This window comes from Uloborus diversus, chromosome 10, assembly GCF_026930045.1.
Source record: "Uloborus diversus isolate 005 chromosome 10, Udiv.v.3.1, whole genome shotgun sequence".
NCBI lineage: Eukaryota > Metazoa > Arthropoda > Arachnida > Araneae > Uloboridae > Uloborus > Uloborus diversus.
The window spans coordinates 29,464,701-29,489,193 of NC_072740.1; the positions used below are offsets into that span (position 1 = coordinate 29,464,701).

Genomic DNA, 24,493 nt, shown 5'->3' on the forward strand with positions numbered 1-24,493 from the left:
GTAAGTATATACTATTTAAAGTGACTTGAAAGCTGACATTGAAACTGTTTGTTGATGGTATAGCGCTAAGATATAGTGCTTTGCATCTAGTTATAAAAATGCCTTTTACCTCTGAATAAAGCTCTAAAATCTCTTATAATATGTGTAGAAAACATTTCTTATTGCTAAAAACGTATGTTGTACAAAAACATTTGAATACTAAATAATTTTTCAAAAATGATATCCTTAATAAAGTTTGGTTATCTTAAAGAACTACTTCAGGAAATTTAAACTGAAGGAGTAGATTCAATTGTTCTTAAGTTATTGTAAGACTTGCAAACAATTAAGTTTTGCAAACTAGTACCAAATATTTCCCATTTGAATAAGGCAACAGTATGGTGATTCTTAAAATGTTTCTCTCAAGTGTTCTATGTGTATATATATTTTTTTTTTTAAATACCTAATTGCATTGCTAACATTAGCTGGTGTTTTGACATTTTTTCTAAATTTGAACCAACTGAATGTTAGGTCCAAATTGCAAATAATATTTTGCTACTATTTAGTTTTCTTCTATTTTCTCATTCATAAGTCTTGTATGTAGCTTATGTTTACTAAAAAATCAACATGTTTGAAATGTTCAATTGTATAAAATTTATTTATAATTAGTTAAATTAATTTCCTTTGTATTTTTTAATACTATTTAAAGCTGATGCATCATTCTTTTGTCTTCCACCTTCTGCAGCCAGAAAACAAGGTAAATATCTTTAAACAAGTTATGCAACTATTTATTCTACATCAAGATTATAAAGGTAGAACTTCTATTGTGCAAAGAAAAATGTGTTTCTTGAAATGTTATAAGTACTGATTGAAAACTGGATGCATGAAAGATGCTGAGAAAAGTGATTGCTGAAACTTAACAGTGGTATTATGTAAAATACTCTACTGCTTGTTGATTGTTAGCCTGCACCAATAGATATTATAAACACAGCACATCTTTTTCCAGTTTATTTCTCTTTTTGTATTGCACAAATTATGTTTTTTGAACTCTTTTAATACTTTGTGTAAGGCAAGAACAATTTGATAGGATAGTAGTGAGGTTTGATGCTGCATTAAAAAGATTGTTATATTTGAACTCGGCATCCTTTTGCAGTATGTCATACAACAGTTTCATTTTTGATGCTAAATTTTTAATAATCATCAATAGTAATTAATCATACGGGTGAAAACTCTTTAAGGGATATAGAACATGAAAAATCTACAAAAGAAATACCCTTAGTATTTACATCAATTTTGTTAAACCGTTTTCACCAAAGTATTTAATACTATCTTTAAAAAATCAATTTAGTTATTTAATTTAATCTAAAACAACTCATTTTACAATCTAGGCCTAAAGCCTCCCTATGTTTTAAATGCTCCTTTTTATTCCTCCCTGTAACTAAAATGTCATCTAGGAAATTGTTCGCATTCCAGGCTTTGTTAAGTATTTGTAGAAAATATCCATGCAAATCCATAGGTTTGCCTGTGCTCAAAGACGCTTTTCGTTTCTGCAAATCGACCACCATAAACTTAACTATCGGCTCAATTTCGTTAGATGCTTTTTTTGCATCGTAGATTCGATAGCTTTGATGTTGATGTTTGGTTGGCTCGTGGCAGTTTTGTTAGCAAGAGTAACTTGGAAGCTCTTGCAGTTATAGAATGGAAATTAGTTTGATTTATTTTTTAGATAATTTCCTAACATTTTCTTTAGCATTTCTAATTATCTTTTTTAAAATAGTGCAAGCTACTTTAATTCCAAAAGGTAAATGATTAACTGTTTAAATACTATAAGGTGTGTAACTTTTTTATTTCATCTTCCAAACCTAATTGATCATGTGCATTATACAAATCTAGTTTACTGAAACTTTTCCCTGTATGTAATGCAGCAAAAAGTTCCTCTATTCTTGTTTAAAAGATAGGTACCATATTTCAAATATTTGTTTACAGTGATTCATTATGCACAGACTATTATGTATTTGTTATTAGCTTTCAATACAGGTATAAGAGTGTTCTTCACTGAGAATTGTCTATTTTAGAAATCCCCCTCCCCTTTCTCTAATGAATTGGGAGATTTTGCTAAAAGGGGCATTTAAACAAAGGCAACAGTTTCTCAATAGTGTTAGCAGTCCGTATAAATTTCCAGTTTAATTTCGACATTAGTTCCTAAAAAATCATTACTTGAGTGAGCACAACAGTCAATAAAACCCCCGTCAGAGTAAAGACAACAGTCCCTAAAAATTCCCATTAAAGTGAGGACAGAAGTTCCCCAAACTCTCAATAAGAAAGAGAAAGACACTCCTTAAAATTCCCTATTAGGACATGTTTCTGAAAATCCCTGTTAGAGTAAGAGTTACAGTTTTCAAGTATGTAACATCAACAGTCTTTCTAAAAATATCTATCTTGATAAGGGAAATAGCTCAAAAACCTTTTTCCGAAAGAGAAAAAATTTCAAAATAGCAATGTTGTTTTTTTTAAACCCCATGTAACATTGTTGTGTGTATTGTAGCAGTAGCTTCAAAAAAAAAAAAAAAAAACTCCTTTGTTTTAGTTCTCCAAAAGTCCTCATTAGAATATCAACGTCAGTCCCTCAAAATCCACAACAGCATCAACCATTCTGAAAAAACGTATACGACAAATCTATAAGTTCTGATTAGATTAAACTTAACAGTGGAACTCCAATAATGCTGCAAAAATCCTTGATTATCTTCTGCAGACAGTTAAAAAAAAAATGTGAAAATATAATCAGAGGGAAATTTTTAAATTCTGCCATTACTGAAAAAGCCTCAAAGCAAAAACAAGAATTTTATTTGTTCTCACTCAAGCAAAAAGTGGCAAGATATGTTTATTCAGGTATTTTTTCTCAATAGTTTCTTCATGCTAATTTTAGCACAGTTCCTGCTGATGATAAATTTTCAATTTAAAATTGAGTTTTACTTAAAAATGATCGTATTTTTTTCTGGTTAATTTAGGTGCTTGGAGTTTTCAAATCCATAGAAAATTTTTTTCTAAAGGCATATTTTTCATGGGCTATCCAATGGAACTAAAATTGAGATGATACGATATTTATTTCAGGTAAAAACAACCATTTTATGCCAAAAAAAGCTAAAATTAAAAATTGAAAGATTCAGTGGGTTTTTATTGATGAAAGATATTCTCAGTGAGGGCTGAAGAGAGGCCATGTCAGCCTAGCCAAAACTAAGGACCCAGCCCTTTTGAGGATCTGGCTAGGAATTGAAGTAGAATAAATTATATAAGTTTTATGACAGGAGGGTGACCTAGCAACCAAACTGATGAGAGACTTACCTTGGTTCTCAACTGCCTTGCCCTCTGTTCTATTCTGCTCTCCTGGTAATGTTTATGCAAAATTTCATGATGATCAGTTGAGTAGTTAGGGTGTAAAACGTTTCAAACACACAAACTCACTTTCACATTTATAATATCAGTAAGGACTCTGTGTACAATTCAACTCAGTAAAAATAAATTTTCTTGGAACACATTTTTTTTTTCTTATGCTTTTTTTTTCATTTTTATTTTTCATATTACCTATTCTTAAAAATATTAGCAATTTCCCAACTATGTTCAATTCTTTAAGTTTATATTACTCTGTTGGAGCATTAAATGGTGTTATAAAATTATTCTTATTAGTTTAAGTTGATTTTAAATGTTTTGTGTTTTAAAGGTATGTAACAGATACTTCCTCTTTATTACTTGGTATTTTTAATGATTCATTTACACAACCATTGTTGTTATAATTATTGACTTTGCTTAGCCAGTTCCAAAACTTTAGATATAGATTACTACTTACAGGTTATGTATTCACTTTTCTTATGAAAGTATTTGTGTTTAAAATGCATACAAGAAGTTCAATGTTTGTGGATCGATGAATCAATATTATGGATGTTTTAATTTTGAACATCAATGTTTTTGACATATGGATATTTTTATCGATGTCGAGCCACTAGTGTCTTGAGCAATAGCTAGTCAGAAGACACGTGATCCAATTTTTTAAATTTATTGAAATTGAAGACGTTTATGAGCTTAACATCTACACAAATTTCACAATCTGGGATCATTGTTTTAAGGTTTTCAAATCTGAAAATCAATTGCAACGTTTAATGAAAACTGCTGCTACTTTCAATGGCATGAACTGTTTCAAGAGGGTTTTTGATCTTCATTGAAGATCAGTAAATTGACTGGTGCCCTCCTAGCTGTGATTAAAGCTTTTTCTTTGGTTCTCTTTTTTTTTTTTTTGTTTGCAATTTATTTAGAATTTTAATTTTTAATGAGGCTGTTTCTTCCTAAAATTTAAGTTAATGTATGCCTGGTTAGCAAATTAGTACCATTTGAACTTAATTAAACTGTTTCTCCTTTAAATAAAGCAACCTCGTTTTGACTCTTAAAATATTTCCCTTAAACATTCAAGTATTAAAGAGATTTTTTAAAAAAATAAATATGACCTTGCTAACATTAGTTGGTGATTTAAATTTTTGTCTAAATTTAGGGGTATTGAATAGACAGTATTTTGGCAAAGAGCAAATTGTTTACTAGTCTTTTATGAAACTTGGAATTTATGATTGCATATAAATGAAAATTACTGAATTTGAGGAAGTTAATGTTTTGCTTTCAGCTGTTTTGAATAATTAATTTAACCAGGTAGGTACAATGTTTAGCCTAGATGTATTTTCAAATCAAAAGTCAAGTATTATACTTCATAACCAGGAATTTCTCTTGAACGTTCACAATGTAAGTTGCTAAATATAGGTGCAGTGTCAAAGACCAACAATTGGGAGGGTTTGTTTTTCTGACTGCTTTTGAGGAAAGATTATTTTTGGTGCAAATACTGAGTCCTATCACTCTTAAAATATTAATGAAGATTATTTAAAATGTATATGATGTCTGTTGTCCATGTTACATTATTTCCATGTTAAAGTATGAAAAAAATAATGAATATAAAAAAATAGTTGTTGTTAAATTATTTTCCTTGCATAACTTTATTTCTTTTTAAAACACCTAATTTTTTTCATTTAGCTTTCATTCAAATTGGTTTACCTGCTCCGCCTGGAGGTAAATATCTTACAAAACTTGATAACATTAATTCAATGCTACATATACAGGGTGTCTCAAAAGGTCATTGCCAAGTTGAACATACACGGGTCTGTCATAACTTGACAAACAAGATTTACATAGTAACTTGTGTCCGAAAATCTGAGCAGCGATAGCTAGAGGGCAGGCTGATGGGAGAGTAGGAAGCGTGATCATTTCAGATGATGACCTTGCAGGAGAATGATGAATCGGATTTTTAATGAAGAATTGTCTGATATGATTTGGCCAAAATGACATCAGACACAGATCTCATCGCCAGGATGGTAGAAGCAGCAGCATGTATCCGTGACGCACCTGCGCATTTTGAATGGCTCCGTGAATCCATGCACCGACGTTGTGAAGCTTGCATTGTTGCAAATAGAAGGAATTTTGAACATTTTCCGTAATTTAGTTATAATCTTTAATGAGAAAACATATTGAAACCTCTTTCGGCATCATTTCTTTCTCTCCCTCTATGCCTACAAACATTTCCCTCTAGCAGTCATTGTTCACATTTTCGGACACAAGTTCCTATGTTAATCGTTTTTGTCAAGGTATGACAGACTAGCATATTCAGATTGGCAACAACCTTTTGAGACACCCTGAAAAATCAATGAAAATTTAAATATAAGAGTGGTTTTTGATTGATTTACATTTTGCATCCGTTGCTGAAACTCAAAAAATGCTCTTGTTTTCAAAATTTTAAGTATTTTGATTGTAAAATTTATGCATAGAGAAGAGATATTAAAAGAAAGTTATACTTCTTAAAGTACTTCTACTACTACATTATTATGTCAATAGCTCCCGTATGAAGCAACATGATTCTTTACTGATTCTATTTGTATATTTAAAAACAAATAAATAAAAATTTTAATTTTGATGACTTTGTTAATATTTTGAGCAGAGCAAAGAATAATCTAGTATTCTAATATTAAGAATTTGATGCTGTAATGAAGAGCTACTTATCTACTAAATATGGAATTCAGACATTAAATAAGGATTATTTTACCCACTTTAACTTAAGCAATATCTTAATGCTGTAAGAGTTATTGCATATAGTGTCTCTATATAGTGTATACTAGTGTGAAATATATATATATATATATATATATATATATATATATATATATATATATATATATATATATATATATTATCATTAGTACATTTCTTAGAAGTCCTAAAAAGTCTTTTTTTTTTTTATTCCAGATGTTTATTTTTTTCTGTTATTTTTATTTAAGTTTCATAATTTTCTGATACCATATTTTCCAGCAGAAGAAGTTGCTCTATCACGAAGCAATGCCAGGCCATCCTGATAGCCCCACCATATTTTATTTTTTCCTATCTCTTTATCAGGGGTGCCATTTCTCCCTATTATTTAGTCTTCCACATTTCTTAATAAATTATCCCTTCCTCAGCGCTTTTAGACTTTCCAGTTGTGGAATTAATGCAGAAATAAAGTACTAATGCTTTGGAAAGAAATTTTGAATGAATTAACCTAACAATACTAATAATTTTAGTATTCAATTATCCATAAGCTGAAGCTTTGGCCCACATATTTGGCAACATTTTTGGAACCTGCTCCATACAATTGTACAACAGTTTCATAAATTTGAATTGTTGTTTTTCTCCCCTAACAATATTTTATCTGACTAGCTTGTTATTTTAGTTTTCTAATTGGAAAATTATACTATTAATAAAGCTAAATGTTATAAAACAAATAAAATTACTTTTTGGCTACTTTATTTGTGCTTAAATATGCTGAACATGTAATCCACGAAAAAGGTAAATGATTTTGAAGAATATTCAGAGAAGCTAACTTTCTCTGAAAGACAAAAATACTTTTTCTCCCAGTTTACATTCGCGGCCATGTTTTTGATATATATATATATACACAAGGGTAAATGGGAAAGTAACCGCCGTTTGGGTCTGGTGCTGGAAGTACGTTTCAGAGCACCCTCAATCAAATGCACAAGCAATGTGCAATCCAATAAGCTTCCAGTGAGCAAGTGAGAGTGTTGTAGGGCCGAGAGTTCACTAGTTATAACACGATATAATGTGTGTCACCATAGAAAATCCTGCAAACTGTGAGGTGCAGGTAGTTTTGGACCAAAAAACTGTCAGCAGCAGCAGATATCCATTGTGAATTGTGTGCTGCTCACTTGCTCGATAACATGCTCCTTCATACCGCTGTAAGAACAGGAGTTGATTTTTGGTAATTCAAATAGGATAAGTTTCAACACTCTCCCTACAACACGGACTTGACTCCTTCTGATTGTCATCTGTTCACTGCAATGAAGAAGTGACTTGGAGGACAACATTTTGCTGATAACAAGGAACTTAAAAATGCTGTGACACGTTTGTTAAAATTGCAGGCAGCCACTTTTTATGCAGAAGGAACTAGTAAAACGGTATGACAAGTGCTTGAATAATGAGGGTGACTATGTTGAAAAATAGAAGAGAATAGTGCCTTTGATGTGTAAAAATTTTTTCCCACTGTGCTGGTTTGTTTTTTACATCAATTCATAGTTCACTTTGTGTATTGCCCTCGTACCGTAAACTGGGGTTACTTTAGACTGACGGGGTAACTTTATAAAAACCTGTTTTTTATTTTTGAACCATTCTGGTGGGCTTAATTTTACAATTGGCGACCCCCTGGTGGTCTCAGGGTTTCAAGAATCACTTTTCAAAGTGTGCTGACATCGCCAATTGATTAAAACAGTAAAATAGTTTTGGCAACACTGATTTATGTGGGGATGGGGTAACTTTATTACAAATCACTGAAACAGTCGTTTTAGATCGAGAAAACACGTTGTTACAAAGTAACCCCGGATGATGGGGTAACATTAATAAAAAAAAATGACCCCCTCCCCCCCTATTCAAAGCTATCGTTTGGTTCAAGAACTGTTGAAATATCTTGAAAAATGAGGGTGCTACAATACAAAATATGCGAAACCTGTATCAAAGTAACCCCGGTTTACGATATATATTTATATATATTTATATGATTTTAGTAGTTTGGACTTTTAACTCTCTGACGGTCTTGGGCCATGAGTAAGAATCGTGAAATTTTTTTTTGGAGTAACCTGCCATGTAAGTAAAGTGCACTACCTTCTATCAATGCTTAGCCTCAGACTGTTTGGCAACAAGCATTTAGCATCAGAAAAATAAGTAAAATGCTTTCGAAATGTGCTCGCTATGGCGTGATAAGAAGTTCAAAAATATCGGAGAGTTCAAACGTGCAGTGTTCTAGCTTTGTGCACAAAAAGATTGCAAAACTATTCTAGTTGCAAACAATTTCCTGATTTTTCACTTTGTGAGGTTGGTAACTCTGCTTATTTATATTTTAAATGTTTTGTACAATATTTCAAGTGAATATGAGGTAAAGTGGATGTAGCAAAGTGAAATAGTTTATTTCCCTAATTTATTCAATGATTTATTAAATGACACACATATTCATTTTTTAATTAATTCATTTGCATTCGTTCATTTAGTGACTCATTAGTTTATTCATTCATTTATTTTCTTGTTCAATTACTATTTTATTTGCTCATTTATCTGACTCATATATTAGTTAATTAATTTATTTGCTGATTATTTCATTCTCTAATCATTTATTCATTCATTCATTTATTTACTCATTCATTTGATCACAAATATTTTTGATAATCAAATAGGAAATATTTCACTTGAAAAATATTTTTTTTTTTAAATTTTGCTCCATGAAAAAAAAAAAAAAAAGTGAAAATTTTCCCCTTTTTTTAAGGTACAAATTTATTGCCAAAAATAAAAATTATGTTTTAATGCAAGTTTCATAAAAAAAAAAAAAAAAAAAAATACATTGCTCTTGCTTTGTGTACTGTAATTTTAAAAACAAGTTTCCATTTAGTTCATCTTGGAAAAGGTGCTCTTTTTTCATTTGTTGTTCAAAATAAATGATTTGAGTATTCTAGCTGAAAGTGTTGTTGAAAGTTTATAATGTTCTTTACAAGAAAAATTTTCGACACTGTAGCATAAATTTTCTCTAGTACTAAATGTGTGATGTGTGAAAGTGCAATGTTTAATGTTAGCTCAACAGTTGAAGTAATCCAGATGCACTGTTTATCAATTGCCTTGATTTATTCATAGGGATATATGCTCTGAAAAAACATTTGACATCCCCATCAAAATGTTTTTAAATGTTAAGTGAATTCAGGTTAAGAAAATATCTACTCCTCAATTAATTTTTATTTGCATTGTTGATGATAGTTTATATGCATCAGTGTATTTAATTTGCATTATTTTTAAAAAAGGTATACCACAAATGCAAGTTCAGGAAATTAATGAAATGCCATCATATAACTTCAAGCTAGATACTGTATCAGAAGTAAAGCAATCAAGTTTATTCTTATCACTTGATGAACAGCCTGATGCACTACAGTTAAAGAATGCTCAAAAAAACAAACTAAAAAAGGTATTTATGAATTTCAAATTAAACATTTTTGCTGTTTTTTTAATGCCATTATGTTGATACAGTAAGTGACTTTAACATTACTATGTCCAATACTGCTCTGCTAAGCAAAGGAATGTTATCTGCAGCTGAATTTAAAAAGTTTCATACCTTCATTTACTTGTTTCAGATGCCACTTAATTATTATTTGTTCCCAATATTTCCTATTTACATGCAATGGCACATTGTATTAAATTGCTGAGAAAGAACCAATTTGGGGACAGTAACTCAATTCTGTGAAGAATTGCAGATACAACTTTTGTGCTTAGCATGGCAGCATAGTTTTTCTCTCTAGTGTGAAAAAAAAAGGATTTTTTTTCTTCTTTTTTTGCAGATTCAACTTTTGAATATTACAAGCTTGGCATTAATGTACTCTGCCAATCTTAAAAGTCCATGTGACGAATATAGGTTGTTGTTGAAAAAATGTGCTGATGATGTTCGACAATTAGATCCAGAGTTTATTTTGAAGGTACCATGAATCTTTGTTTTTCTAAAACAATGTTTTACATTAATTTAAGATATTTTGCTAGTTCATAACTCTGAGCTCTTTATGTGGTTTTTCGTTTGTTGAGTCATTTTATGACAAAGAATCTCATTTCGCAAATGGTTCTAGCTTGATTGTTTCTAAATTCGTTGAAGTTTAAATGAAAATTTCAATGTTCCTTGATTGTTAAAGATTAATTTTAGCTGAATATCTCCCTTTGTTGCATTGCTTAAACCTATAATTGTCATAAAGATCATATAAAGAATTGATAAGAATCAAGTGCATATGTTGCCTTTATTGTTTCAATTCTAAAATACTTTAATGATTCATACATGTAAAAAATGTTCAATATGTTTTTTGTAAATGTCTTGAAAGCAAAATAGAGCTAATAAAATTTACTTTACAGGTTGCACTTTATGCACGTCAAGAACTTCATATTAGATCTGTTGCAAATTTCCTGCTTTCTTATGCAGCCTTCTATGAAAGTACTCGTATATTCTTGGAGAAGTATTTTAAAACTAGTATAGTTTTGCCATCAGATTGGATTGATGTTGGAGAGCATTACCAAGTACTATATTTTCTTACTTTATAGCATTTACACTGATGAACCAAAACATTATGACCACACCCCTCACATTTTTTAATGAACTTCTTTGGATCAAATGAAGGACACATGATTAAGTGTGAATGGTATTTAACTGTTACTAGGAAAGGTAAGGGATTATTCTTGCGCTTACTTTTGCAAGTGATGGGAAAGACAGCTGAACTGAACGGATCTGATAGACAGATTTTATTGGCTTAAAGGCTCAAAATGAGTATCTCCAAAACTGCATGACTGGTAGGTTATTCACAATCTTTGTTGTTAGTATTTATGAAAACTGGAAAATTGATGCTGAAACCAGCAGCAAGAGGCCCATGTGTCATTAAAGAAAAACGACATCAGACACTATTCCGCTTGGTTATCTAAATAGAGACCAGACAGTGGCTCAGTTGACAGTTGAGTACAATACAAGGCCAAGTACATGTGTTTCGACACACACAGTTCAGCAGAAACTGTTGGCAATATGGGCAGTAGGGTGGTCCTTATTTTTGAAGTTGCAGATATTTTACGCGACGCCCCCTCAATTTGTTCCATTGTACAAATAAATGATCCTTGCAAAATTTAAAGTCAATCCATGAATATTAACACGTGCCCCTAGGGTCCCCTTTTTTGAGTTTCGAAGAAAAAATTGCGGATTTTCTCATTTTCATGTAAAAATATTCTAACGTTTTATATATAATAAAATATTCTAGAATAAATATTCTAACGTAATTTTGAACCTCAATAGGTGCTGCTACTTCCAGATCGACCATTTTCTCACTTTCATTCAGTAAAATTTAACATGTTACAGAGAATAAAATGTACACCAATGGCCTTGGGTCAAGCATACCGCTCTTCTGCGCTTGTTCCAACCAAGCGGTAGGGGAACGTTTCTTCCCATCAAGATGGACTAAAGGGATTCTATAGTCTATTAATGAATGACCAAGGCCATGAACGATCATTGACAACAACAAATTGCCTCCTCCAGGCTTTGGGGGTGTGGATTTACAAAATTCCCTGTGTATAAATTAGGTGTGTCAAATAGAGTCGCAAGGTTTCAATGCTGTAAATATAAGTAATTGCAATTATATTTTATTTCGCTGTTCTTTAGTTATAAACATACCTAAATGCTTATGCAATTTTTAATTTTTAAAATATAACTTTCGAAAAATCCTTGATTACTGCTAACATAAAAATATACTGTATTTTCCATAGCTAAAATATAAATTAAGAAATAATATCCAGATCGGAACAATGTAGAAATCTATACTTTAAATTAATTTTCTTCTATTTCAGTACATAGTCCTTTTTTATCATCAAATTCTTGCGATTCACAAGATTTAGAAACTGAAATGGGTATCTATCCTAACCTGTTGAACTTTTGTTTTCTACAGCTGGTGTACCACAATGCAAAAAAGCTTGACAACTATTAATATCTCCTTGCCTTTCATCACTGTTAGACAAATGCCATATTAGGGATAAAGATGTTGTTCATTTCTTTACAGCCTATGTAGATGCAGTAAATTTAAATCCAAATGACCTAGTGATCAATCGTACATTCCTTGAGAGAGCAAAAGAAATTCTTCGAGAGGTAAAATTAAATTTCCTGAATTTAAATTTAGATTCTGTAGTTATTTACTGGAATACAAAGCTACATCCAGATGTAACTGGAAAAAGAACGTCGACAGGATTACCGTGATAGCTTCAGGTCCTAATATTGAACAGCTACTCGGAATTTTTTAGATATTTCTTCAGTTGTATATGATATCTTAGATGATAGTTCTTTATTGCTAACTGTTCTACTGTAGTGTTTGATACAACGACTTGCAATACCAACCGTATAAATTGTGCATGCAATTTTTTAGAGCAAAAACTGAACTGTGATATATTACATTTGGATTGCCATCATCATGCACTTGAAATCGTACTGCAGAGTGTGTCCTTAAAGAAGTTCTTGCCGTTCTTAGTTCTAGATCAGATATTCAATTATTTAAGTGCTTCAAAATTTGTGGAAAGATCTCCATTATTCAGAACTTAAAACATTTCAATCAAGTACACATACCACTTAAATTCTAAAAGACGAAGTGGATGACATATTATTGTTCGTAAAAAGCGGAATTGAGAAAGATTACAGAGAATTCTCATAACTTGTAATAATATTTCCTGGTGAATTTCCCCCTACAGGTATATGTTTTCGGCAACCTGGAGCTTATCCCTGAGCCACATGGGTGGCAAAAGGAATTTTTGTTTGAAAATTTTTATATTTAGGAAACAATTTAAATTGACCTTACATGAAAAGAAAGTCCCTTCAATGCTGTTTACAAAGCTCTTTTACAATTAAATTCTGTATGAAGATATGTTTTTTTGTAGCAACCCAATCGAGGCTCCTTTGAATAATATAATATCCCTGAAAAACTAGCAGCGTACAAAATGACGACAAACATGCAGCAGAAGCAGTGATTGGAAAATTCATAAATCACTTATGGTATTTAGGGGATAAACTAGTAGCTTTGTTCGTATTGGATGAAGGAATTAACTTTGAAGATAGAAAAAGACTAGTTCAAAAAATGCTTGTGATAAGGAAGACGTGTCTGATGACTGTTTAACAAATTTCAGATAGCAGTAGATGATTTAGAATACTTTCTTAGTAAAGATCTTCCTCTTTATAGAATCAATTACGAGTCAATAAAATTGTTTAATAAGTTGCAAATACTAAAAGATTTTTTCCTATTTGATCCTGATTCACGGCAAAATGCTTAAGCTATTTAAAGGGAAGAGAGATTGTTAAAATACTGAAAATTGTGAATGATACAACTGAAAGAAGAGCACAATATATTAATCAAAGAATTTCACAACCAATTTACCAAATATAAGTCACAAAGCAATTTATTTTACAGACCGTCCAAGACTATCAAAAAAAAAATACACACTATCAAGATACATTGACAAAAGCGTACGATTAAGGAAAGTTTAAAAAGCATTATTTCATTCTTATTCAAAGTAAAATCTTTAGATGATATAAAGTAATTAAAAAGGTTAATTTTAGTGCTATCTCACTGTAAAAATATTTTGGAAACCTAGGAGAAACGATGTACTGGGTCTGAAGTAAAAACTCGGAAAATTTGTGGGAAAATTATCAAAAGTGTTCAAGTTCAGCGGCCTAGGGGCACGTGTTATTATTGACCGATCGAGTTCAAATTTTGCACACGTTACTTTTTATTATAGTGTCACAAAACTAGGGGGCGTCACTTGTTGAATTCCGGAAAAAAAATTTTCCCATATAAATAAGGACCACCCTAATGGGCAGCCAGCTGTCCCACCCGTATATCTCTTTCGAACAAGCGTTATTGTTAACAATGCCTACAGTTGGCCCAGGAACATCAAGATTGGATCATATTTAAGTGGAAGAAAGTTGCTTGATCAGATTTATGGCAAATCGTTATTTATCATTTCACTGGTCATGTCCGGGTACGCCATCTTCTCTGCGAGCAGTTGATCCCTTCATCTACAACGTGTAATACACAGGGGTGGTGGGAACATTATGCTTTAGGCAACATTCTCATGAGTGGCTATGGGACCCTCAGTTGTGGTTAGGGATTGCAATACCGGATCAAAAATGCAATACTGGTATTTGATATTTTTTAAACGTGATACCGGAATACCGGTAGTAGAAATTTCCCCAAAAAACATTCAAAAACACCATATTCTGTTGCCATATATTATTATTTTGTGCCAAAAGTGCATTAGTTACTTATTGTGAACACAAATAAAATGAAGGCACAAATATCATAATAAAAAATCAATAATAGCGAGAAACATAATGCATCTATTTAGCACCCACTAAGCCTGGAACTCATTTTAATAAACAAATTTCCTGCAGTTGAAAATTCTTTCTGGATTCGCACAGGCCGGTGGTACTGTTAATAATGCTGGATACAACTCCTTAGTTGCCTGGAAGTCCTTCATTTTCAAATTATTTGTTCTTTAAATTGTTGGTTTTGAAAAAATCATTTTTGTGAGTGAGTGTGTTTCTTTTGTGTTGTGAGTGGTTTTATTTTTTAATCATTATTATTGGTAGTTAATTGTATGTTCTTCGAGCGAAAATTCTTTTCCAGCATTAACATTATCTTCAACAATTTTCCCTTGGTCAGAATAGAATTGTGTTTGCTTTTTATTATCTCTTTGGTTTGACATTTAGGATGTATTTGATCTTGTTAGTTTCTTTTTCTTCGTTTTTGTTTCTTTTTTGAAATTCTTTACAATTATGTAAGTATCTGAAAATATGTTCCAACTGATTATACCTTACTTCTTTGCAAATGTTCGAGGCATTATAAATATTATCTCGCTTGGAATCGCAAGACAGAACAGCACTCTAATACTGGTGACAACAAATTACTGTTTGTTATACTATCAAGAAAAAGTTTTTCCCGAAATTCAGTACTGTAAAGACAAATATTTAAAAAAAATATCATAAAAAAATTGCTGCAATTGATGTTTGGAACAAATTTTTCATAGCACAAACACATTCGTAATTGCACTTAAAATTTATTTTCACAAGAGGACAAGTCAAGGAAACTGAGAAAATAAAAATGTAGTTCACATAAACTCATGAAAGTGTGGTTTATCATACCATCTAGTGATGAAAATATCATTTTGTAATCTTTCCGTTACTTTTATTCATTCATATTCTATAACTTTGTGCTTTTGAAAACAAATTTTTATTCAGAAGCTTCATTTTGGTACTGTCTGCTCAAAAAAAAAAAGAAAATTATGTTTCAAATAACAGTAGGTATCCGATTATATATAGTTAAATTAAAAACATTTTTTTTTGCTAATACCCAAAAAACCGATATTCTACCCCAGCAAATATTGGTATTACGGAATTGCAAAATAGCTCCAAATACTGGTACTTGGTATATGGGTGTACCGGTATTGCAATCACTAGTTGTGGTAGAATAGGTTATGAAAGCTACAGAACATCTGAACATCACTGCAGACCAGTCGCACACTTGCATAGCGTCTTTCTTCGGATCTGGAAATGGAAACTTTCAAGAAGACCACAACCCGTATCACGAGACTCGCATTGTGTTGGAGTTAATGATGTGTTCTAGAGCGGGGATCGGGACTAAAACAAAGTGTGTGTGAGGGAGGGGGAAGGAAAGGAAAAAAATGCAAAATTTTGCTAGGGCTGATTTTGAGAGCAAATGAGTGGTCATAGATGTAAATATCTAGCAACTAAACTCACGTTTTTATTAAGATTTTGATGAATTTTGTACAGAATAACTTTCCCTGAAGAAACACTTAGACATGAATCAGACTTACATTACTTATCCCAAAGTATTTTGAGATGTCAGAAACACTTAGTAATAATTTCATTGAACAAGTATGGCTTGTTTAAGTAAAACAATTGATATACTAATATCTAAACAATGAATACATAAATTAAAAGGAACTGCTTGTGTTAAATAATGTTTCATCAACGAAATAAAACAAATAATTATGTTCTGAAAATTTTGACATTTCTGCTTTTTTTTATAATTTTGAGTTTTGGTTTCTAAATTGAATTAAAAAGAAAAGAAAAATGGGGGGGGGGGGTCTCCGCTCCCCCTGAATTGCCGCCACTGATGAGTTATACTTAATGTCCCGGCAACTTAACTCACCAGGTTTTTATCCAGTAGAGCATTCTTGAGCTTTTATAGAGATGCAGCTCAGAGAGCAAACCCCACCATTAGGGTGGTTCAAAAAAACTTTTTTTCAGCTAGAATCCGGGACACCCCATATATTTTTTAAGACTCACTAATAGTATTATGCTGCAAAAGTTTTATGTTCTTACTCAAATTTTAAGAGGATACTCAATGACCCATCAATTCATCATTAGCCATACCATAGAAAATGTCACAAATTTAGAAAAATTTAATTTCCCCAGCTGTTTTTTTGTAAATAATTATTTTATTGCAATTTATATGCATATTACTTCTGCATATAATAATACGTAGCATTGTTTTTCCAGTTCAAAGTATTTTGTTAACCCCCTCCCGATAATAATAAAGTTTGGGGAAGGGGTTAAGCACCCTCTTTCAGTTGAAATAGGAAGCTAAAATTCTTCCAGTGTATTACTATCCACAAGTCTAAAAAAATTGAGGGTTGTCCTTTTATCTAGGATAAACTTTTTTTTTACATGTATTTTTGAACCACTCTACCCACCATGTTAGAATGCCTCCACTTAGTGTGACCTCTGCTTAGACATTTGGTACAAACTATCTGTAGGCATCTGCTAATAAATTGTGGTATCCATGGCAGACAAGTTGCAACTATTTTGAATACAAAATAGTATAGCTACACATTACTGAGTAGGTGGTCATAATGTTTTTGGCTCTTCAGTGTACTCTTTATTCATATATTTATTCTAAAATATACTCAAAGTTACCAATCTTGAATAAAAGTTAATTGTATTTTTAAATGTTACAATCAAGTTAACCCACTGGTTGATTGGAATGAGAACTTAATTTAAAGTGATGGGAGCATTCCCTTTATTCTAAATACATTTTCCCAGTGTTTTTTATATAAACTATTACTACAACATGCGTTTGGTTTTATTGATCCCTCTTTTCTCTCATTTCTGCAAAAACTATTTCAACAGCTCACGATTTTATGTTCCCTAGGGAAGATCTTTTTTTTGTTTTTTGAAAGGAATAATGTATGGTGCAGAATAGGTTAAGGGAGGTAGATCCTGTGCAATTAATCTTTTGCATGTCTGTGTCAGGATTGCAATGACTTAAGATAATATTAAGTGTTCAAATGTTGTTTACATTTTTTTTTCAAGTAAGTTTCAATAAGATACTGCATTTTTTTCTTCTAGGAAAACTAGAATATAAGATTTTTATTTGAATGGGAAGAAAAACTAATTTGTGGTAGAAAAGGGCTAACTAAAAGGGGAAGCAAAGAGTTGTTTGAGATAATCATTCTCAGTGCATTAATGTTTTATGCACTATTTCACAAGGTTTAGTTTAAGGACCATTGAAGGGTTGCCAACTGCTCCGAATTTTGCGGAGGTGCTCTATAAAAATAGCAAAACTCCACAGCTCTGTGAAGAAGTTATTTTGCTCCGCATTTCCTGGTCGAGTGCATAAACACCCTTTCACCTCCCTTCTGCTGTGATCTTCTATTCAGGATTTTTTCTGACACACAGTCTTTCTAGGATAGAAAAATGTTTGGAACTTCATGCCGTGGGTGGGTAGGGGAAAAGGCTTAAGAGTGATGGTGCAAGCGTTAGCATTTATGCATATCAAAATCAGTTTGCATCCGCTTCTGTAACACTCGCTCATTTTTGTCTACTATACCATCTTCCACTTAAACCTTCACAACCTTTTATAGACCTTTATAGACCTTCCTTAGATTTTACTTTTTGCTGAAGACTTGAATGCTCATCATTGCCATGTCCCATTTTCGGACCGAGCGTTTTCAAGCGATTGCGATCCGTGCAAGTACTCCTTCACCTCTCTTCTGCTGATATGAGATGATTAATTAAAGATGCTTTTACTCAATGCGTGACATAGTGTTTACAGTTGTTTTATTTTTTTTATAATTATTTTTATAACTAGTGCTTAAAATGATTATCAAAGCTTAAAAACAATTTCAAATAAGTGGTGTTTTTCAATTGACTTTATAAAAAATACAGAGCTGCTCTGCAAAATTTCAAAATGCTCCTCTAAATCACAACAGGTGCTCCTGAAATAGTTTCTAAAAGGTTGGCAATCCTGGGTAAGATGACAAAAAACGCTTTCTGGAATAAGCAGAAATGCTGCTATTTATCAGGATCTATTAATAGTAAAGATAGTAAAGCAATAAGTCATCGATCTGAGTGTCTTAATATGTCAGAACTTAAAATTTCTTTAACAGTGCAGCCTTGCAAGTAGCAAAACAAGCAGAATGTTGGATTTAGCAAACTTCATTTGGAGTATGCTGTTCAGTTTTATCCTGAAAAGATATTATTTATTGGAAATTGTTCAGAGGAGGGCTACTAGGTTTGTAAATAAGCTCTTTGATTTAGATTATGAAACTAGACTTAAAATGCCAAATCTGAACAGTCATGAGCAAAAGTGAATACGTAGGGACATGATCCAGTCATTTGAATGTATTCAAATGGCAGATGCTGACAGAAAAAAACTTCTGTAAAGATGACAGAGCCAACAATCACTGTTCAGAAGGAAGTGGCTCTTAGTAGAGTGAGACTCCTTAATGGGAAGGAGTCAAACTTTGGCCTTGACTGATTGCAGCCTCGCCTCTATAATTAAGGCTTTGCTCTGAACATTTCCAGCAACTATGCACCCAGGTTAATTGCTAGCTACTAACCACAGGACGTTTGGACCCACTAACTTTACTAGAACCTACACCCCATGTACAGGATGGGTATTTGACAGTGTCAGGGTCTGAACTCAGAACCGCCAGACCCTGAGCCATTCAGAGGTCCAATCAGAACATTCAGAGCTCAACAACCATATTCCCTATCAACTAGGCTGCCTACAGTGGAACTACTTATGCAGTTCATTCAATTTTATGCCTCTTATTTCCAAGCTCTCACCATTTTACAAACTGCTTGTTAGTTCTGAAAAAAATTCTATTGGAGCAATGTGATTTCTCATTCGTTTTAATTTACTGAAACTAGCAAAAATCTCTTTTTTTACAAATTTGATATAAGGCCAAAGTAGTTCTTTCCTAAGAGTTCCAGCACTAGAAAATCTCAGGGAAGAAAATAATATCTTTCATTCAAACTGTGACTTCATCTTCTATTACTGTAAACAAATGCATTAGTTCAAAATTGGTCAGCAGACTTTGATCTTGCAATCTGAATTTTTGGATGACTGTGTTTAGACTTTTTTTTTTTGTTGTTATTTTGCCAAAAACAAATAATAAAATATCTATTAGTGTTGATAGTATATGTAATATGAGTACTTTACCTAGTGCATAGTTTTCCATAGAGATTTCGATTTCACAAACTCTCATCCTCTGCGAACAAACTTTTCAGATGAGGATTTCAATTTGTCCAAAGCTAGAAACATACCAGGTATACGGGTTATCAAGTGCAGATTTGAAAAAAAAAGAAGAAACATGTTAATCTCATAAGATGAATAAAAAGTTCTTTATTCAAAATATGCATCATTCAGGCAATATGTGAATACCACTCTAATAAAAAAGCTTCTTCTTTTTCTGTGAACCATTTGCCAAGCCATTTTTTCACATCTCCCTACAAAGTGAAGTGCTGCTCACCAAGTGAATGACCCATCGGTGCAAATAAATGGTAATCGGAAAGAGCAAAGTCTAGTGAGTAAGCCACATGGTGTATAACTTCCTGGCTGAGTGCTTCCAACATGTTGCAAACCCATTTTTCCATAGATAATGAAGCACTGAGCATGAAGATAAAAGACTTTGTGTTGCCACTTTCAGCATTCTGACCTTTTTTCGAGTAGTTAACAGTTCAGATCAGTATCATTGTTGATAACCTTTAAGATTAACTGTTTCTCCAGGTTATAACAGCTCATAACAGACCATCCCTTTGAGTCTCACCAAACGCAGAGCATTGTCTTTCTGCAAAGTTCACCACATTTGAGATTTTGAAACCATCATTCACACCACTTGCAAAGAAACATGCTCATCATTAGCTTCTTGAAGTAATTTCTATGATTTGGCAGCAGTTTTCTTTGATAGAATGCAAAATCATTAATGCTGTCTGACAATACTCTTTGTTTGGTATTAACTTTGACATATTGAGTGCAACAGCACAGCACTATGCAGATATTTTTCAATTTATATCTCATGCTCTTCTAACACTTGTTGATCACACAACAAAATGGCGTAGTGTGAAATGTTTATAGAAAAATTACCTTGGTGCAGCATGTGTTGTCTGAAATTCGCATTTCATATTGTACACCTGGTAATATCAGACCATTCTTGCTGTTTTCTGTCTTGCTACAACTAATACTAATTCCAGTACTGAAAAAAAAAAGTTATAATCCCAACCATCCCATTAAACATAGTTTTGATTTAGTGTTACATACTTTGAATTTTATATTTAAGATCAATGGAGTATTGTGCATCTTCATACGTCAAAATATGCATTTAAATGTTTTTATTATTTTTAACTATCTTATGCTTAGTTACAAAACTTTCAATGACTATGTTAAGTCTTACTACCTGCTGCTTCCTAACTTTGTATATTTTTAGGTGAATATTTACAGTTAATAATTATTTTCCATTGCCTCTCAGTGAAGTATTTAGCTACACTACTGTAAATTATACATGTTATCTCCAAATACAGTGCTAATTACCCAGTGTATTTTTGTGATTTTAGCAGAACGTTACCTAAATTAGCCTTCAACATAATAACTTCACATTTCTGTGACTCTCTGTATCAAAAAGAATCTACATCCCTTGTTTATATTATGATTATGAGTATTATATTAAATGTTAGAAAATTATTTTTCTGTACCAAAGTATATTTGTTTAGGTGCTGGCTGTAGAAGCAAAAAAGAAGTGCTTCACTCTACATCTTCACACTTCTTTTCCTAGTGCTTTACGCAAAGTTTTGAAAAATTCCTTTTCAAAATTTGATGAATATCAACTTGGTATGTGTCTCATATTTGTGTGTAATATTATATGATAAATTTGTCATTGCATCAGAAAATAAAACTTCCAAGTGGTAAAATAAATTGCACATCTTAAAAATAATACCACAGCTAAATATGCTACTCTGCTTGACAATTGCTAAAAAAACAAATATGTTTTTTGGAAAAGTTAAGAATAGACAATGATTAAAGAAACAGAACTAAGTACATAGTTAGTAGGGATGATGTGCCTTTATTTTAAGTAGAAAATAGTAGAGATATTACTGCATCGATGAAATAAAAACTTAAAAATAAAAGAAAACCTTGCTTTGATGGTTTTCAAACAACCACAAAAAATTAATCTAAGTCAGAATATTGGAGACATGAGTACCTTAGTATGATGTGTGATTACTATTGACACTAATGCACATTTTGCATCTGTTTTTCCATACTTCCCACTAAACTATTGAGGAGTGCTTGGAGGATATTTTCCTACTCCTTTCTCAAGGCGAATTTGAGTTCTTATACTGTTCTGGGAGGGAGGGTTTTTGTGTAACACATCTGCCAAGAGCATCTCAGGCATGTTCAATTGGATTTAAGTCAGGAGAGTGAGCAGGCCACTGCATATGAAGAATGTTTTCACTTTTCAGTGTGTCTGATACTTTAATGCTCCTGTGTGATCATGCATTGTCTTCCATAGAGAGAAAGTCTGGACCTACAGCCCCTCTAAAAAGACGAACATGATACAGTATAACTTCTCTGCAATACCTTTGCAACATAACGCTCCCTTGTTCAAAAATGTGAAGCAGTGTTCTGCCTTTGTGCATGATGCCTGCCCACACCTCACGCCTGGGCTGTACCAATCACGTTCACTAACAAATTTTTGTGCATAACGTGTTCCACGCTCGCTCTACAGTAGTTGGTGACCAGAATTACTTGTCACACTGAAACGAGATTTCTTGGAGAACATCACTCTAGACCAATTTTGACGATCCCAACCAACATGTTTCTTACAACAGCGTAATCTCTCTCGACCAGGGCTTGGTTGAAGTGGGTTACAATGTACGGCTTCCATGCATACAAACCAAAATTGTTTAATTGCTGTGAGATGGTTCTTACAGAAACATGCATACCGGTAGCGGTAACAAGATTTTCAACTATCTGTCCTGGAGTGAAATTTCTCTTCATTTTTGCCACAAGGGCTACATAACCATCCTCTGAAGGTGTGGTGTTCCTACCATGACCCCTGGCATGCTTTCGCGAAGCGATTTCCTCCTCAGCGGCCTTCTTTAATCGCAAGATGACACTTTCTGATACACCCATTGAAGCGGCTAAAGAGCTGGAAGCTTTGATCAGCTTCCAGCTGTCCAACTGTTCGTCCACGATCCTAGGTATTCAAATGATGTCTTGCGGACATTTTACTCTTAAATATTTCCAGAACCAAACAGAATTTCAGAGAAAAGACTATTTCAACATCCAGCACTATTTTTGTTAAGCACCAAACAGCATGAATTTTCGTACCAATCTTGAACTTGTATGCACTGTCTTTTATACAGATAACGAGTCTTGATCTACGACACCATCTGAACTTGAATTTATTTCCATTGGCCAGCTGTCTGAGGCACAAATTTGTATAAATCACTTGTTACTTAGCAATTGTCAAGCAGTGTATTTTTAATAATGAAACATAATAATGTAAATGCAGCTTCAACATTTTTTGTGTTTTACTGAACTATTTTCACAATTATCACTCTTGCATTTTACTCATTTACACAATATCACTCTTGCATTATTAAAGAAAATTTTCAATAGGGTACGTTGCCATGTATTGTAAAGGATAAGGAATACATATACTATTTCAGTCCTTCCAGTTCTTTTCAGTCCATTAAACTTTTTTCTTCTCTTTCATACATATGGTTTATAATGTATCACTGAAAAAGGAACTTTTACGTTACTAATTCAAATTGTTATCAATTTATTTTCAAATGTCATTCATCATTTTTATGTGTCATACATATACAGGGTGGCGACAGATCAGGAAAATCAGGGAGATCAGGGAAAAGTCAGGGAACTTTATTAATCAGGGAAAAGTCAGGGAAATATCAGGGAGTTTTGAAAAAATAACAAAAAATCAGGGAAAATTTATTTTATGAAGAAATTTTTTTTTTTTTTGCTTTACAAAATTAAGTACTCTAATTCCCTGCGCATTTTCCGCCAATCTGTTCAAAAAAAAAAGGTAAAATTAATGAGGTGCGATTATACACTGCCGCATATTTGTGCATCTTTTTTCCTCAACGTCAAAGTATTGAATCTTACTTATTAAACCACAGGATGAACTTCCTAAGATTGCTTCTGTGTCTGTTAGGTTGTTTATTTTAGAAAGCTTGAAATTTCCTATTACGCTTTCATTGCTACGTAAAATAAACAACCATACAGGCAAAGAGGAAGCCTTCATTAACGCCTTAGCTCCTTTGCCTTTATTCCATTGTCTCAAAGTAATTAGCGTACTGTAATCACGATTTCAAGAAGAATCTTTGGTTCTTGAATTAATATTATAAAAGCGTAAAAGCTATTACTTCTTCGCGTTTTTAATTTAATTGCTAAAATTGAACTTTCAATTAAAAAAACTTGTGTTTTTTTTTTGCCGTTATACTATTTGTTGTTGCCGCAGATTATAAAGGTTTTCTTTTCTTCAGACTTAAGTGATTCTTTAATTTTATAACCAAGTTGTATTCTTTTATATATTTTGGAATTAACTAATTTTTTTTTCTTTTTTTTTTCTTGCATTTCAAAGTTTTTTTTTACAAAAGCAATCTAAGATTTTTTTTCGTTACATACTGAAATCATTTGAAATAGAGTTAACTTGTGTACTTAAGTAAAAATCTTTATTTTTTTTATTGTTAAAATGCTGTATTCATTCATTAAAACCTATGTTCTTGATTAGAGAAAAGCTCCCTATGAATGGATGTCAAATGGTTTCATCTGTTTTGCATAAATATGTCAATTAGTTATACAAATACAAATATACAAATACAAATGTGACGACCAGCAACAGGCTCTGGGCCCAGCTAGGCTGGTCCTAGTCAATTAATTAGTCCCCAATGAAGATCAATGGCCCTCTTAAAGCTATCCACTCCCTTGCTCATTACCGCCTCTTCCGGTAAGCTATTCCAAGTGCCCACGACCCTGCTAAAGTAGTAGTTTTTCCTGATTTCCAAGTTAGCCTGAGATTTAAATAGCTT

At 32.4% G+C, this 24,493-nt stretch overlaps 1 protein-coding gene across 1 annotated transcript in view; it reads left to right on the forward strand.

Moving 5' to 3' along the window:
• The window catches only part of LOC129231813 (telomerase protein component 1-like), a 210,155-nt gene that overhangs the window by 13,394 nt on the left and 172,268 nt on the right, over window positions 1-24,493 (forward strand). Inside the window, exons 4-9 of the mRNA XM_054866192.1 lie at window positions 686-733; window positions 5,044-5,079; window positions 9,390-9,550; window positions 9,921-10,055; window positions 10,477-10,638; window positions 21,155-21,272. Coding sequence (XP_054722167.1) covers window positions 9,401-9,550; window positions 9,921-10,055; window positions 10,477-10,638; window positions 21,155-21,272 — 565 coding nt within the window. The 5' untranslated portion in view covers window positions 686-733; window positions 5,044-5,079; window positions 9,390-9,400. The remainder of the gene's footprint in view (window positions 1-685; window positions 734-5,043; window positions 5,080-9,389; window positions 9,551-9,920; window positions 10,056-10,476; window positions 10,639-21,154; window positions 21,273-24,493) is intronic.